This window comes from Spermophilus citellus (genome assembly GCF_964194105.1).
Source record: "Spermophilus citellus genome assembly, chromosome: 15".
NCBI lineage: Eukaryota > Metazoa > Chordata > Mammalia > Rodentia > Sciuridae > Spermophilus > Spermophilus citellus.
In genome coordinates, this window is record NC_138195.1 from 72103971 (window position 1) to 72121915 (window position 17945).

General features: G+C 39.0%; 1 protein-coding gene across 1 annotated transcript in view; it reads right to left on the minus strand.

Annotated features, from left to right (window-relative positions):
• Positions 1–17945, minus strand: part of ARL3 (ARF like GTPase 3) — a 42444-nt gene that overhangs the window by 24322 nt on the left and 177 nt on the right. Inside the window, exons 2-3 of the mRNA XM_081267953.1 lie at positions 9800–9943; positions 4361–4477 (exon numbers count right to left, since the gene is read on the minus strand). Coding sequence (XP_081124079.1) covers positions 4361–4477; positions 9800–9943 — 261 coding nt within the window. The remainder of the gene's footprint in view (positions 1–4360; positions 4478–9799; positions 9944–17945) is intronic.

Below are 17945 nucleotides of genomic sequence, written 5' to 3' on the forward strand. Positions count from 1 at the left end.
ATTCAGGAAAGCATCTAACTTCCCCAGTCATTTTTATTTTTTATTTTAAGACAGGGTCTCACTAAGTTGCCGAGGACCTTGCTAAGTTGCTAAAGCTGGTTTTGAACTTGCAATCCTCCTGCCTCAGCCTCCTGAGCTGCTGGGATTACAGGTTGCCACTGAACCTGGCTATCTTTTTATCTTAAAGAAAAATTTTTCTTCTTACTCAACATTTCTCTTTCATTCTCCTAGAAGGTATATAATACATTTGGGAGGAATAAATGGATAAATGAATGGATGCATGTTTCTCATGGTTTTCCTCTCATCCATTTAAACCTTTAACTTGATATCAGGAATAGCTGGAACTCCCTTCACAGAGGGCTAGTAACATGAAGAACCTATGGGAAACCCACCTCAGTACCTCAAATATGTTTGTTGATGGTGGGAAGATTTCATATTTTGGCATTCTTCATTTAAGAATGACAGGGAGTGAATGAATTCACTTCTCATATCACTCTCCCAACATGAAGTAGACAATCTCTTCACTTTATAGAAGGAATCAGCAAGCCCTTGGACTTGACCACAATAACAAAACCGCAGAACCTTAGAGTTGGAATGGAATTTAGAAGTTAAATAACTCCACATTCTGCCTGATGTCAGAATCCATCCATAACAAGATACATTTATTCATTCAGGTACCTTTCTAGGCACTAAAGACACAACAGTTAAACAAAAAATGCAAAAGCTCCTGTTCTCATGGAATTTACATTTCAGTGGGAGAGATAGGTAATAAACAAATAAAAATGTCTCATGGTGGGCTGGGATATAGCTAGAAAACTTGCCTTGTACATGCAAGACAGTGGCTTGATCCTCAACACTGAAGAAAACAAAAATGAACTTGATGGTACTGAGTAATGATAAGTCTGATGGAGGAAAAAAATAAGGAAAGCAAAGAAATATTACAGTGGGGGCTGGGGATGTGGCTCAAGTGGTAGCGCGTTCGCCTGGCATGCGTGCGGCCTGGGTTCGATCCTCAGCAACCACATACAAACAAAGATGTTGTGTCTGCTGAAAACTAAAAAATAAATACTAAAATTCTCTCTCTCTCTCTTTAAAAAAAAAAGAAATATTACAGTGTTGGGAAGGTGGAGATAGTGGCTATAATTTTAAATATACATATAATAATCAGGAAAGGTCTCAGGAATAAGGTGATGTATTGAAGGCAGTAAGGGGGCAAGTCATGAGGAAATCTAAAGAAAAAAGAAATCTAGCAGTGGAAACAGCAATGACAAAGACTCCAAGGTGGGAACATGCTGGTGTGCCAGGAACAGCAAGGAGGCTACTATGGCTGGAACCAAGTGAGAGAGGCGGAAGATGAAGTCAGAGAATTAACAAGGAGCCAGAATGCAGAGGGCAAAGAGGCTACCAGGAGAACATTGGCTTTTACTTTGAGATGGGGAGGTTGGATTTCTTTTTTTTTTTTTTTTAAAGATTTTAATATTTTTAAAGATGGACACAATATCTTTATTTATTTAATGAATTTATTTTTTATGTGATGCTGAGGATCGAACCCAGTTCCTCACTTGTGTGAGGCAAGTGCTCCACCGCTGAGCCACAACCCCAGCCCCACATGATCACCCTAGCAGCAGTGCTGAGCCTTCAGGGTGGCAGGGGTAGAAGCAGAGAGGTGATCAGGGAGGTACCATAATGAACAGCACATAGTGGAAGTGGAGGTGGAAGGAAGTGTCAGGCTCTAGAAATGTTTTGAAGTAGAACAGGCAGAATTTGCTGATAGACCAGACGTGAGGAGTGAGAAGAAAAGGAGCTAAGGATGATTCTGTTGTTTTTGGATGATCGGAACTGCCCTTTACTGAAAAGACTGAAGGAGGAACAGGTTTGGGCAGTAGTAGATGAAGACAGAAATTTGCTGAGGCTGAGGGGCTTCTGAGCCACTGAATGGGAGATGTCAAATGGGCAGCTGGCTATCAATGAACTCCTGAGATAATACTTTGGGATTCATCACTATGTACATGATAATTAAAGCCTAAAATTGGATGAATTTACCTAAGCAATGGCATAGAGGAGAAAAACAAGGATTGACCTCCAGGGCATCCAAACAATTGGAGATTGTGAGATGTGTTAGTTAGCCTTCCATTATTGTAACAAATTACAATCAGCTTATAAAGAGAAAAGGTTTATTTTGGTTCACAGTTTTGGAGGTTTCAGTCCAGTGGTCTGTTGGCCCTGTTGCTTTTGGGTCTGTGGTGAGGCAACATATCATGGCAGCATGTGGTAAAGCAAAGCTATGCACCTCACCTCACTGCAAGGACACAAAAAGAAAGAAGAAGGGACCAGAGTCCTAAATTCCCTTTGAGAGCACATCCCCAATCACCTAAATCCTCCCATCAAGCCCCACCTCTTATAGGTTCCACCTTAACACACGGGTCTTTGGGAGACATTCCTGATCCAAACTATAGCAAGTGATAAGGAAAGAACAACAACAACAACAAGAAGGAAACAAACAAATAAACAAAAAACAAAAACCAAAACCAAGCAAACAAAAAAAAATGAAGATTGAGGAGGAGGAGCCAGTGAGTTAGGAGGAAAATAACATGGAATGGTAGCCTGGAAACCAAGGAAAGGTAATGTTTCCAGGACAGCACAAATGACTATGTGAAACACGATGGCAGGTTAAGGAAGATGAGTACTGGAAATCAAACTCTGAACTCAGCAATGGAAATTATTGGTGATACTGAAAGGAAGGCTCAAGAGTAACTGGGAGTAGAGGAGCTAAAGACAGTGTGGAGAAAATTCCTTCAAGGACTCCTGCTATAAAGGGAGGCCAGGGAATGGGACAGTACCTAGAAGGGTCAACAGAAAAGTTGTTTGTTATTTTTTTCTTTTTAAATGAGAAACCACAGGATGTGTGAATGTCAACAGGAATGATCCAAAAGAGAGAGTCACACCAGAAGCCATAAGAGAGAGAAGCTATTTGAGATACAAGATGAATTCTGTTAGTAATAAAGACAAAGATATGGCAGATGTTGTTGTAGTTTACTGCCCATCATCATAACTGAAGTAAATCCAAGCTTTCAGTTAGAGGTTAGTGAAAAAACTTTATATATATATATATATTTTAAAATATGTAACATATTACATATATATACATATGTGTATATACATACACACACACATATATAAGACTGAGAAGTTGGGGTATTGGAGAAATTCTGTATACAGTCAGTGAACTCTCCCAGAATTCTGAAACAGAAGTCTTGGAGAAAATGTCAGTGAAGCTGTATGCCTGTAATCCCAGCTACTCAGAAGTCTGAGGCAGAAGCTAGGGTTCAATCTCACTAATACGTGCACACACACACACACACAGAGAGAGAGAGAGAGAGAGAGAGAGAGAGAGAGAGAAGAAGAAAAAGAAGAAGAAGAAGAAGAGGAAGAGGAGGAGGAGGAGGAGGAGGAGGAGGAGGAGGAAGAAGAAGTGACAGTGAGTAGGGAACCAAATGTGCTAAATGTCAGCCTCTGCCTGGAGGAATGGCACCTGAGCCAGAGAATCCCCAACACACCAGGCAGCTTGCTCTACTTCTGGGCAGTTGTAGCTATAGGAAACTTCTTCCTTATTCTGAATGAAATTCTATCATTTTAAAACTCCCAGATTGCTCCTAGCTCAGTCTCTAGAACTATTCATGATAAGGCTAATCCCTCAGACACTTAAGGTAGTTTTGGAAGCAATGAAAGACAGTTCTAGTGTTCCTTTTTCTAGGGACAACGCTGTCAGGCCTCTCAAGCATTCCTTATCCAACATTGTTTCCAGGACTTTCATTATCTTGGTTGCTCTCTTCTGGATATATTTGATTTATTGATTCACTTGAGATGACAGAGTCAGCTTATGATCTTCTGACTTCCCTTCTACTGTTTAAATCACTATGGTAATTAATAAACACTTTACTTTGCCAAGGTGGGTGGGAGTAATGTTGTTACTGAGCCACAGCAAAATATCATATACTTGTCACACAGAGATGTTTCTCCTCTCCAGCCTGAAGCCTAATGTAATTCTGCCAACTCACAATTAACATCAAGGCAATGGAACTACTGACGAGAAAGAACATTACAGTTGGGCAGTCAGCTACTTAGGACAGGGGGGAAGGAAGATCGCGAATTCAAGGCCAGTCTTGGCAACTTGGCCAGATCCTATCTATAAACAAATAAATAGGTAGAGAGATAGACAGAAGGTACAGGGGATATATAGTTCAATGCTGGAGGGTCTCTGGGTTCAATACCCAGTACTGGGATGGGGGTGTTACAGTGTCACCGTTTCTTGCACAGGGCAGAAAGGATTATGAACTAGCACATCAGAAGGAGTACTTACAAGAATATCAGTATTTTCAAAATAATTCCTCCAGTATGGTCTGATTTTCCTCTGTCCACCAATGTCCCATACATTCAGTTTAAAACCCTGTGATTGTACACTTTTGATGTTAAAACCCTGAAACAGAGGCAAAAACACCAAGTTTCATTAATTTTAATGAAATTACATTTAATAGTTTGTCTGTGGAGATGCATGCACATGAGCTGGGGCTTAAACCCAGGGTCTCAAATATACTAGATACATGTTCTACCACTGAATTATACCCTTAGCACCTAGGATTATTTTAAATATTTATTCAGGCCAGCCTTGGTGGTGTATGCCTGTAATTCCAGCTACTTGGGAGGCTGAGGCAGGAGGATTGCAAGTTTGAGGCCAGACTGGACAATTAGGGAGAGGCTGTATCAAAATAAGAAACAAAAAGGGATACAGCTCAGTGATAGAATGTCCTTAGGTTCAACCCCAGTACCAATAAAACAAAAACCAAAGTGAACTAAAACCCCCACAAAACCAACTGAAGTACTCTGCCAGATATAATAGTTTTTTTTTTCTCCAGATGAGATACTGTTACTACTGAAAATGGTTTATGGTAATGTGAAAGAAAACATATTTACACATGCTTATTTCACTCAGGTTGTGGAATCAGGGCTAAAAATGTCAGGGCTAACATGATATTTTCTATAATAGAAAAAATGGCTGTCGGTATAGCTTAGAGGTACAGTGTTTGCCTCATATGCACGAGGTCCTGGGCTCCATACCCAGAACCCCCCCCCCCCCCACACACACACACAAAACACACAAGCTGAAGACCTATGATCAACAGAGACCACATCCCCCTGCTGAGTGCTCAGGATGGTAAATTTAACAGGGCATTATATATAACTAACATAAAACCAGAAGCTTACTCTAAAAACACCAGGAAAGAACAAATGCTAAGTTTAAAAAGAGACAACAGCTACAAATCTGGAGATTAGACTAAGTATAACTCAAAATAATCCATTTTGTCAAATGGATTAACCAGGAAAAAGAGTGAGCTGAACTGAGGACACCGGGGGAAACTGGTTTCCTAAGTGGGGTGTGGGTGCAGTGGGGAGGTGAGGCCTCCTGGGACAGCATGTCCAACCTCTGAAGTGGGGCCCCGACTACAGGGAGGGAAACGACAAGCAGACAGGTGGTCATTTGAAACTGCATTTTAATGGGTATCTCTGATGAACCTAAAAACAAAGTATTCATTTTTTAGGACAGTTACTCAAGGTGAGCAAATTGGGGACAAGCAGAATGGCCAGTTGGGAGTTAGCGTGGAGGGAAACAAATTAATAAGACCTTTGGGGTTCAGAGAGAAGGCATTTCACGAGCAAGAATTAAAACAAAAACAAAAACAAAAACAAAACTTCTTGCAAAAATGATACAGGGAGGGGCTGGGGCTGTAGCCCTGTGGCAGAGCGCTTGCCTAGCGCGTGTGAGGAACTGGGTTTGATCCTCAGCACCGAATAAAAATAAACAAATCAAATAAAGGCATGCTGTCCATCTACAACTACAAAAAAGATACAGGGAAACAAAGATTTGAAAAAAAATCCAAGCAGCAGTTCACTACTGAAGAAGAGACATTTCATCCTGAATAACTGGAGTTCAGTGGGCCTGAGGACGCCTCCATAAACATTCCCTCATCTGGCAGCTTGCCAATACTCCTGCCTAGCACAGAAGGACAAGGCACAGTGCCATCATACAGGATCACTGCCACCAATTCCCACTGAGGAATAGCCACTGAGGATAACCAGGGATGATACTGACTATTGCTCCTTTAAAATGCCAATGACTAAACAAACTAGAAGTTTAAAAACTCTAAAGGAAAATGTTTAAGCTCATCATGAGCAGCAGCTACATTGCGACTCACTGACAAAATGACTTTTGTGCGTTTAAAACTCCTACACTCAACAATGATATTAAACATCAAGCCCAGGAATATCAAATCCTTTCTAAAATGAAGCAGGGAACAGTAAATCTTGGAATTTGACTGTACTTAACAACTGCCTTAAATTGTATACCATCGGACCCAACAAATCTACTAGGAAATTATTCTAAGGAAATAATAACGAATGAGTACAAACATTTGGAAATGTGAATTACATATATAAACAACATAGAAAGATATTATTGCTTTGTTATTAAAAAATAGTGTATTCTGTATGAGCTGCTTTTTATTTTTATTTTTAAAATATTTTTGCCACTTTTTATTTTCAAAGTATATGTACATTGGATATACATATATATGTATGTACACACACACACACACATACACACACTCATATTCATAAGAAAAACCCAAACATTAAAATTGAATGAATACAATCCTGTGTTAACAGTGGTTACATTGGGCATTGTGATTTCTAGTTTCCTAATGTAATTTATTTATACATTCTAAATTTATTATAATAGCCTAATGTTAAACAAGGATACCATAAGTTTCTTTTTAAAGAATAAACATCAAACCTTGACATGTTGTAATAACAGAGTCACCTAAAACACCCAAACAAAGCCTAAAGGTTAGAACTGGAACTTTGGGTTCATAATTTTGAGTTCATTACTGTTTGCAGAATGGAAGTCTTTTTAATGCTCTTGAGAAATACAGTCTAGTGCTAGTACTAACATAGCTGTTCTTTTTCTGGCAGAAATCCTGACACACTAATATGTGTTTTCAGCCCTTCTAGGCTAGACTGCTGTAATTTGCTCCTCCTTGGGCTATACATTAAATTTGTTCAAAAGCTGTAAAATTGTTCATTTGGTAGCAGTTAAAATGACTTTTCTGCAAAAAGTTGTGCATCACTAAGATTCATATGCCATGAAATACATCAGCACTGCCATTCAAACCTGAAGTCACGATCTTATCACAGTACAATGGTAGAAAATGCTGGTTTTGGTTAAAAAAAAAAATCTCTAATATTCAAACACTTTGAAGTGACTAAGCCCAGTGGGCTGTCCCTATCAGCTTGGCCCAAAGTTAAGTTTTCTCAGGATTTCTTATGGGGAATGAGGCCCAAAGAAGCCTATTAATGTCTTTCCAATCAGGACTTGTCCTTATACCTCCCTCTGTGAGCAACACCATTGCCTTATCCTTTATGTTTTTCTTGCTTAGGAAAAAATAAGATTGTTCAGGCTGGATTTAAATTGGTTTTTAAAATTTAATTTTTTTTTTTGTTTGTTTTCTTTTTGGTACTGAGGGTTGAACTCAGAGTTGCCTAACCACTGAGCAACATCCCCAGCCCTTCCAGCCCTCTCCCTCCATTTATTTTTTGGTACCAGGGATTGAACTAAGGGGCACTCAACCACTGAGCCACATCCCCAGCCCTATTTTGTATTTTATTTAGAGACAGGGCCTCACTGAGTTGCTTAGTGCCTCGCAGTTACTGAGGCTGGCTTTGAACTTGCGATCCTCCTGTCTCAGCCTCCAGAACCACTGGGATTACAGGTGTGCACCACCGCACCTGGCTCCCTTTTTTTTTTTTTTAAATATTTTTTTTGGCTGTAGATGGACACAATACCTTTATTTTATTTACTTATTTTTATGTGGTGCTGAGGATTGAACCCAGTGCTTCACATGTGATAGGCAAGTGCTCTACCACTGAGCTACAACCCTAAACCCTTTTTGTATTTTATTTAGAGACAGGGTCTTTCTTAGTTGCTAAGTGCCTCACTAAGTTTCTGAGGCTGGCTTTGAAGTCACGATCCTCATGTGTGCCATGGCATCCAAACAATTTTTTTTAATTATTATTTTTGTATGTAATACTAGAGATTAAACCCACAGGTACTCTACCACTGAACTTTATTCTCAGTCGTTTAAATTTTTTTTTTATTTGTTGATTTTTATGTGGTGCTGAGGATCGAACCCAGTGCCTCATGCATGCTAGGCAAGCTGTCTACCCCTAAGTCACAACCCCAGCCCTAATTTATTTTTATTTTGAGACAGGTTCTTTTTAAATTTCCAAAGTTGGTCTCCAACCTGCCATCTTCCTGTCTCAGCTTACCAAGTAGTTGGGAATATAGGCATGCACCAGTAAACCTGGCTTTGTTTTTTATTTTAAAAATTGAAACATATTGTCTGAAAAACACACACTAAAACAGCAACAGTGGGTTTTTCTCAGAATATTCTTTAGTATTTTATATGTTCTTTGTATTTTCTACATGTATTAATCAGAATAAAGCTTTGTTTTTATAATTTTAATGGCTGGGGATATATCTCAGTTGGTAGAGTGCTTGCTTTGCATGCACAAGGCCCTGGGTTTGATCCCCAATACCCCAAAACATAAAAATAAAAATAAAAAAGGCTGGGCTTGGCATGGTGGTGCATCCCTATAATCCCAGAGATCTGGGCAGATGAGGCAAGAGGACTGCAAGTTCAAAGACAGTCTCAGCAATTTAGCAAGATCCTGTCTCAAAATAAAAAATAAAAAGGGTGGGGATGTAGCTAAGTGGTTACACCTCTGGGTTTAATCCCTGGTACCAAAAAAAAAAAAAAAAAAAAAAAAAAGGGTGTGTGTGTGTGCTGGGGACTTAGCTCAGTGGAAGAGCATTTGCCTAAGAGGTGTGAGGCATTAGGTTCAATCTCCAGTACCACAAAGGGGGGAAAAAAAAAAGAATATAAGGCTCAAGGTGCAGTTGAGTGGTAGAGTGCTTGCCTAACATGTCTGAAGGTTCTTGGTTCAATCCCCAGCATGAGGAAAAAGAAAAAAGGCATATATAATATATATAATCACTTAGATCTGAAATAATTTATTATCTTGATACAAAAATATGTGTGTGTGTGTATGTATATATATATATATATATATATATATATACATACATACATACATACATACATTTTGGTAGAATATACATAATATAAAATGTGTCTTCTTAACTATTTTAAAGTGTACAGGTGATTGCCATTAGGTACACTCACAAGGTGTACATCCATCCATAGAACTGTTTTCACCTTGCAAAACTGTCTTTGTATCCATTAAACAAAACTTCCCATTCCCCCTGCCCAGCTTCAGTAATTGTCAGTCTACTTTCCATCTCTATGAATTGCACTGCTCTATGCATGGCATGTCTTCATATAATGTATAAAATGTGATTATTTTTAGACCAAATAGACTGCTTAGAAACAACCCTTGGGGGGCTGGGGATGTGGCTCAAGCGGTAGCGCGCTCGCCTGGCATGCGTGCGGCCCGGGTTCGATCCTCAGCACCACATACCAACAAAGATGTTGTGTCCGCCGAGAACTAAAAAATAAATATTAAAAATTCTCTCTCTCACTCTCTCTCCTCTCTCACTCTCTCTTTAAAAAAAAAAAAAGAAACAACCCTTGGAAGTGGACAAAACCATATTTCTTATTTTGTCTCTCCCACTGCTACTGTCATTTTCCTTGTGTCACATAGCACCTGGAACCAAGGAAGTGCTCACCTGCGTAGGGGTGATGTGGCTGATGTCTTCAGATGCAAGCTGCTTCAGCAGAGTGGTCTTGCCAGCATTATCCAAGCCCAGGAGAAGAATTCTCACCTCCTGGTCTGGCGCACTTTTCAATTTGCGCAAAATGGAGAGTAAGCCCTTAAACAACCATGAAGGAGACAGATTATTTTGGGGGCAGTAACTTTGATATTACAGCATATCAGAATGACTTCTCCTTATAAGTTCTTGGTTATGGAGAGCTTATACTATTACTTTCCACTCTAATGCATGTCTTATTTCTGCTCCTACTATTAATCCAGTTTAGCAATCACCCCAAATCTTGTGGAAGTGCGAACTACTACCCCACCTGTGTTCCTAAAGCTCTTCACGCTCATCATATCAGATTAGGTAACTGATTTTTGTATTTTCTCCTTTTCTATAGTGAAGTTTTTAGTGGGTAAGGATGATAGCTTCTGTCTCCCGCAATGCCTGGCACTTATTAGATACCAGATAACAGTTGTTCAAGTAAATAGAATCATCTACCCAAAGTTAATGCAAGATTTTAAGGCACCACACAAAAAGGTTGTATGAAATTGTAGCCGGACTCCTCTGTGTTTAAGACTCGACCTATTACAGTTCATGTTTAATACTTCTTCATTCAAAATACTCAATCATCATCTAATTTTAGGTACACAGTATTGATTATCTGGTTTTTGGATGATAAATCTGATACAACAGAGAAGTTAGGCAATAGGGAACTGTAAAAGGCATTCATGATGCAAAAAACATCAAAATTTAACCAGGGTTGTTTTTGTTTTCTTGGTGCTGGGGACCAAACTCAGAGACTCACACATGCTAGGCAAGCACTCTACCACTGAGCTACACTTACAAACTTAAGCCATTTTGTTTTTTAGCCAAGACAAATTTTATAAGATAGTTATTTGTTCCATCCTACATCTGACAATCTTGTTCTAATGAAGCATGGCTACAACAAGAATCAAAGGATCCAAGAGTTTAAAGGGCATACAATCTAATCTCTCCGCCAGGGTAGAAATTCCTTCAAGCTGAATCTTAGAATTACATAAAATGGTTGTATTTATCATCCGCATTGCACCAGGCAATAATTCAAACCAGTTTGTTCACTAAGATCAAATAATACTTCCATGAAATAATTCTCAACAATTAGGTCTTTGGACAATGATATGCAAATATGCATAATTGTCAAGAACTCCTTTCTGCCTCAGAGACTCTATGTTTACCACTCTGGTATTGTATTTGCACTGACTTCCTAAGGACATTAACCTCTGTATGCCTCAATTTTTTTTCCAGCAATGAATTGGAAGGTTTAGTCTAAGACAGACATATTTTATGCCAAAAGATTTAGGAGAGACTGCATAGATTTCAAACAAAGATAGGCATAACCTTTTGTTAAAAGCAGGATTTTTTTTTTTTTCTCTCAGTACTAGGGATTGAGTCCTGGGTCTTGTATATGCTAGGGAAGTGCTCTACTATAGAGGTACATCCCCAGTGCCCCTTTTTATCTTCTTGTTTTTCTTTTGTTTTTATCTCATCTGGCCTTGAATACTTTGACACCATTCCATCTTAATATTATATTTATTCCAGGCACAGTGGCGCATGCCCATAATCCCAGTGATTTGGGAGGCTGAGGCAGGAGGTTTGCAAGTTCAAAGTCAGCCTTAGCAATTTAGAGAGGCCTTAAGCAACTTAGTGAGACCGGGGTACAGTGGCCCACACCTATAATCCCAGAGGCTGAGGCAGGAGGATCACAAGTTCAAAGCCAGCCTCAGAAAAAGTGAGGTGCTAAGCAACTTGGTGAGACCCTATCTCTAAATAAAATACAGAAAGGGGGGGCTGAGGATATAGCTCAGTTGGTAGAGTGCTTGCTTTGCATGCACAAGGCCCGGGGTTCAATCCCCAGCACTACACACACTACACACACACACACCCCACACCCCCCCACACACTACACCCACACAAGTAAAATACAGAAAGGACTAGGGATGTGGCTCAGTTTTTGAGTGCCCCTGAGTTCAATCCCCAGTACCCAAAATAAATAAATTAATTTAATTAAATAATAAAAAATAAATAAATATTAAAAAAGGGCTGGGGATGTGGCTCAGTGGTTAAATGCCCCTGAGTAAAATCCTGGGACCCCCTTCCTCCAAAAAATATATTTATAAGACGTCTCCTGGGTTTCTATTAGCTATATTGCAATCACTCATTTATAATACCACCTTTTAGAACAGTTAAAATTATAATTCTGAGATCCTTAGGGAACTGGTGATATAAAAAGGTTAAGAACAGGGAAAACACATCATACTTCTCATCCTGAGTTCCAAATTGGATGTGAAAAGAAAGGATCTCATTACCTCTTTTTTAAAAAATTTTTTGTTTTTAGTTGTCAATGGACCTTTATTTTATTTATTTATTAATGAAGTGCTGAGAATGGAACCCAGGATCTTGTGTGCTAGACAAGTACTCTACCACTGAGCCGCAACCCTAACCCTTATTAGCTCTCATAATAAATTCTAAAACAGGAAATTTATCAAATTAATACATTAAATGACATACAGGCAAAGTTCTCATGCATTATCTATTAGTGTAGAAATTGTGAAGGAAGGTCCATTGCTTATAAAATATTATTAAGTTTAATGTTTTGGGCTTTTCATCATGCATCTCTTTTAAAAAATACTAAAAATACTGCCGTCTACAGGCTGAGACCTTTCATACACATATTATATTTGAAATTAAATAATTAAGAGAAAAACAATTTTTATTCATCATAAAAGAAGAGAAACAAAGTACAGATAAGAAAGGAATCATTCTAACTATACATAGATTTGACTAATCTAACGGTATAGAACAAGTACTTCTACATTTCTTTCTTTTTTATTTTTTTAGATGTTGATGGACCTTTATTTTATTCATTTATTTATATTCGGTGCTGAGAATTGAACCCAGAGCCTCACACATGCCAGGCAAGTACTCTCCCACTGAGCCCCGGCCCCAGCCCCAGTACTTCTATATTTCTAATTTTTGAGTAATCTTCCTTATTAGGAAACAATAATGTCAGATGCTTCATCTTTAAGTGAAATTACATAGAAATGGAAAGTTCAGCTAATATTTTCTTCCAGCAAAATGATAAATGGCATCTCCAGAATGGCCTAGGGAAGACAAGTGCAAATGCTACACAGAATCATATTAACCCAACCAGCAAGGACAGGGGATCGTGGGATTATGGGGTTTGCTAAACAGGGAAGAGGATATTTATAGATATCAGGGTTCTGCCTGAAAGGTACATCTTAAGCTGATTTAAGAGGCTGGATGAAAGACAGAATAAGTGTATTCTATGCTCCTATCTGTTGTGCCATACTTTATTTTAAATGTCAAATGAAGAAACAACATTAGAAGTTAAATTTATGATGGAGCTGAGTTGCACAGTATAAATACAACAAAATTAATTTTTAAAATATATTTTTGGCTCAAATAGCCATTCATGTCAATTACCATTAACATCCACATTGTGCCTCAAGCACTACAGTGAGCAAAACAGGGATGATCTTTATGTAGGATTAACCTTCCTATGACATTAAATAAAACTAATAAGAAACAAGAACTTCAGCTAATGGTATGTATGTGTTATCAGCATGTATGTATGTAAGTTCTCTGCACTCTGGTGGACAAAAGTGATCTGACTCACCCACAAAACATTTAAACAAACTTTTCTGCCAGTAAATCATAAATAGATGTGCTACTGACGACAGACATTTTATCTGCTTCAAAATCAGCTTAAACTCAACTCCTGGCACAGGCTTGGCATACTGACCTAAATGATACAAATTAGGTCATTGAAAGAAACCAGAGTGGTGGAGGGGGAGAGGAATTTTTTGGTATATGAAAATATATGGGGCTGGGGATGTGGCTCAAGCGGTAGCGCGCTCGCCTGGCATGCGTGCGGCCCGGGTTCGATCCTCAGCACCACACACCAACAAAGATGTTGTGTCCGCCGAGAACTAAAAATAAATAAATAAATAAATGTTGAAAATTCTCTCTCTCTCTCTCTCTTCTCACTCTCTCTTAAAAAAATTCTCTCTCTCTCTTTAAAAAAAAAAAGAAGTTTAAAAAAAAAAAAAAGAAAATATATGGGGGCTGGGTTTGAGGCTCAGTGGTAAAGAACTTGCCTAGCTCATGTGAGGCACTGGGTTTGATCCTCAGCACCATACAAAAATAAATAAATAAAGGTATTGTTGTTCATGTATGTATGTATGTGTGTGTGTGTGTGTGTGTATATATATATATATCTAACTCCAGAATGGCCTAGGGAAGACAAGTGCAAATGCTATACAGAATCATATTAACCCAACTAGCAAGGACATACATATATGTGTGTGTGAGTGTGTGTGTGTGAATATATATATATATATATATATATATATATATATATATATATTTGTAAGGAGAGGCTAAAATTTAAATATATTAAAACTACTAAGTAAAGTGTCAAATAATACACTCCCCATACCTAGCTTAAATGGAAGTGTCTGTCATTTCTTTTTACTTCTTTAAACCTTTAAACAGAACTATTGCCAGGTACAGTGGCAAATACCTGTAATCCTAACTATTTGGGGGCTGAGGCAGGAGGATTCTAAGTTGGAGGCTAGCCTCAGAAACTTAGCAAGACCCTGTCTCAAAGTAAAAAAATGAAAAGGGGGGCTGGGGATGTGGCTCAAGCGGTAGCGCGCTCGCCTGGCATGCGTGCGGCCAGGGTTCGATCCTCAGCACCACATACCAACAAAGATGTTGTGTCCGCTGAGAACTAAGAAATAAATATTAAAAATTCTCTCTCTCTCTCTCTCCTCTCTCACTCTCTCTTTAAAAAAAAAAAAAAAACGAAAAGGGCTGAGCATGGATCTTATGGTAAAGAGCCCCTGAATTCAATCCCTAGTACCAGAAAACAAATAAATAAAAAACATTGTGGGCTTTAGAGTTTCAGACCATATTCAGCTTCCCTGTGTGAGTAACTGTGGGCACAATTCCATCCAGAAAATGGGAACAATACTTACACCTCAAGAAAAATATTACAAGGACTAAATAACAGATGTAAAGCATGATGCATAGCAGTCATTCAAAACAATAAAACAATGTGGGGCTGGGGATGTGGCTCAAGTGGTAACATGCTTGCCTGGCATGCGCGGGGCGCTGGATTCGATCCTCAGCACCACATAAAAATAAAATAAAGATGTTGTATCCACCAAAAAACTAAAAAATAAATATTAAAAAATTCTCTTTAAAAAAAATAAAAAATAACACAATTTGTGTGTGTGTGTGTATATATATATATTTTTTAACTATATAAATTTTGTGTGGTGCTGGGGATGGTATGGCTATCCACATACTGAGCATTGCTCTACCACTGAGCCCCAGCCCCCACATTTTTGTAATCCAGGAAAGGTCTATCACTGGGCTAGGTCCCCAACTCATTTTATTTTGAGACAGGGTCTCACTAAGTTGCCCAGGTTAGCCCTGAGCCTGTGATCCCCCTGTAAGTAGCTGGGTTTCCATGTGTGTGTCACTGTGTTGGTGTATTATTTATGGACCATTTTCTGACCAGAAAACATGAATACAGTTGGGAACAATTGTCAAGTGTTGAACATGCCTGGTCACTACCATATGTAGAAAGTATGTGTGTAAAAAGTACTTCATAAATAATTACTGAATTTAGTTATATATTAAATAACAGTTGTTAATTATGTGCCATAATTAGCCATCTTAGTATTTCATCAAGAACGTGGTGTCAGGGTTTTGGTGGTGCAAGTCTGTAATCCAGTGGCTGAGACAGGAGGACCACAAATTTGAGGCTAGTCTGGGTAATTTTGCAAGACCCTGTCTCAAAGGCTGGGAATGTATCTCAGTGTAGAGCACCCTTGGGTTCAATCCCCAGTACCACAAAAAAGAAAAAAAAAAAAAAGAACTTGGTGTCATAAGGCAGGGGTAAAACAGCTGACCCTAAATGTTCAGAGAAATTCATAATAATTTTTTGTTGCCCCAATTCAAATAAAAAATATATTAGTCATAGCTGAAGTTTTTAAAACAAAGAAACAAAAGCCTAGTGCTCACTCTTCAGCTGTACAGTTAATTATAGGGGCTCATGGATACGACTTGACACACTTTATCATACCACTGACCATTTAAATTCAGTGTTACATTCCATTTCTTTTTTTTTAACATTTATTTTTTAGTTGTAGGTGGACACAATATCTTTATTTCATTTGTATGTGGTGCTGAGGATCAAACCCAGTGCCTCGAGTGTGCTAGGTGAACACTCTACCACTGAGCGAGCCACAACCCCAGCCCTCCACTTCCATTTCTAACAATAGCTCACATTTTTGGATGGGGGGAAAATGTTTTAGAAAACAGATAAAGAACCCAGAATAATTTGCCCTAATTTCTTTCTTTTTTTTAAAAAAAAACATTTTTAGTTGTAGATGCACACACAATACCTTTATTTCATATATTTTTTAAATGTTTATGTGGTGCTGAGGATTGAACCCAGTGCCTCATACGTGCTAGGCAAGCTCTCTACCACTGAGCTACTGCCCCAGTCCTGTCCTAATTTCTTATTGTTCATTTTAAGGAAAAAAAAAATCTGTTTTGATCATTTAAAAAATCACATACAACAATTGTATATAACAGTGTTACATATACACTGTCATTTTGGTGTACACAGTGCCAGTTTGCACCTGGAAACATGAGTAGTGGTTAATTTATTGAGGCCTATAATTATAAATTAAGCAATCATGAAATTATACAGTTCACTTAATTGATAAAACTGGGTAAAGTTAGCCAACTCTCATGTTTCTCATCTATAATGACAAATCTCATTCTCTGATTTTTTTGCATGCCTTTTTCATTTCAATTTTAGTTATTTTCTATGTAAATATTTATGTTTGCACTCATTTGTTGGGATAAACTTAGCCTTTAAATGGACAGCTCATGTATAAACGATTAATAGAAAGAAAACACTTGTCAAAATTAACTCCTTGGAGTAAATCTGACCAATGACATGCATTTTTCTCTGTTGGACATCTAGATTTTCATTCACAAATCAACAGAAGTTATTCCCCATTTTAAAAAGTCATAAGAAGGGACTACAGGATAGGATAAGGCAATAACTATAACTGGCTCTTTGCAGTTGGTAAGTCAACCTACCTGCTTTAAAATCATATTTTTCTTTCACTAGCTCTAAAAGCACTCAATTTCATTTTTGCTCTTTCTACTTAACTGCACAAAAGTCAATAAGAAACTGAGTGTCAATGGTCAAATCAGTCACATATTGTGATTTACAATGAGAAAGTTTAATTTTAGCTGACAGAGAAAAGGTTCATCCCATTTAGTTTAGCGACCCCAAACTGGGATTAAGACCTTTGATCCTGGTGAGGTCAAATGCAAAAGGGGATTGCAACAGGTTTCAAAGGAAATGCTAAGAACTAGGCAGCTAATTCGCCTCTACCAACACGGATTAAACATAGAACGAAAAATGGGTCATCAACAACCAGACCTTGCAGAACTCTCAGCAAATATATAATTCGGGTCTGCAGACATTGCGACGTCGTAAAAATCTACCAAGCATCCTTTCCAAGAGACACCTCTTTGTGTCCAGGGACTTAATCCCTCCCCGCCTCATCCAGCAACCCGCGCAACGCAAGGAAGAGGAGAGCTAGGCTACTCTCTCCCTTGATGCCGCCGGGGTGATCTCAAAGACCGTAGCGGGCCCTTCTCCCCGCTTCTGGCTGGGCCCCATGTGGACCCCATTATCCTGCGGCGCGGGGAGGCCAATTCCCCGGAAGATCTAAGCCTGCGTGAGGAGACAGCTCTTCGCAGTTCTCGGATCCATCTTCAGCCCTATCCCCAGACTAATGATGGAGCTCAGGTCATCCACGCACTCGGCCAGCCCCTTCCCCTAGCCTAGGACCCATCGCAAACCCCGCCTTCCTCCCCAGACCCAGGCCTCCCTCCAGGGCCCACCCTCGGGGCTCCCTGCCGCCCCCGAAACCAATCCAGAACCCAGACCACAGGCTGAGCGCCATCCCATTCCCTCCTCGGATTTAAACGCAGTGCCCCGCCCTGGATCTGGGGACGG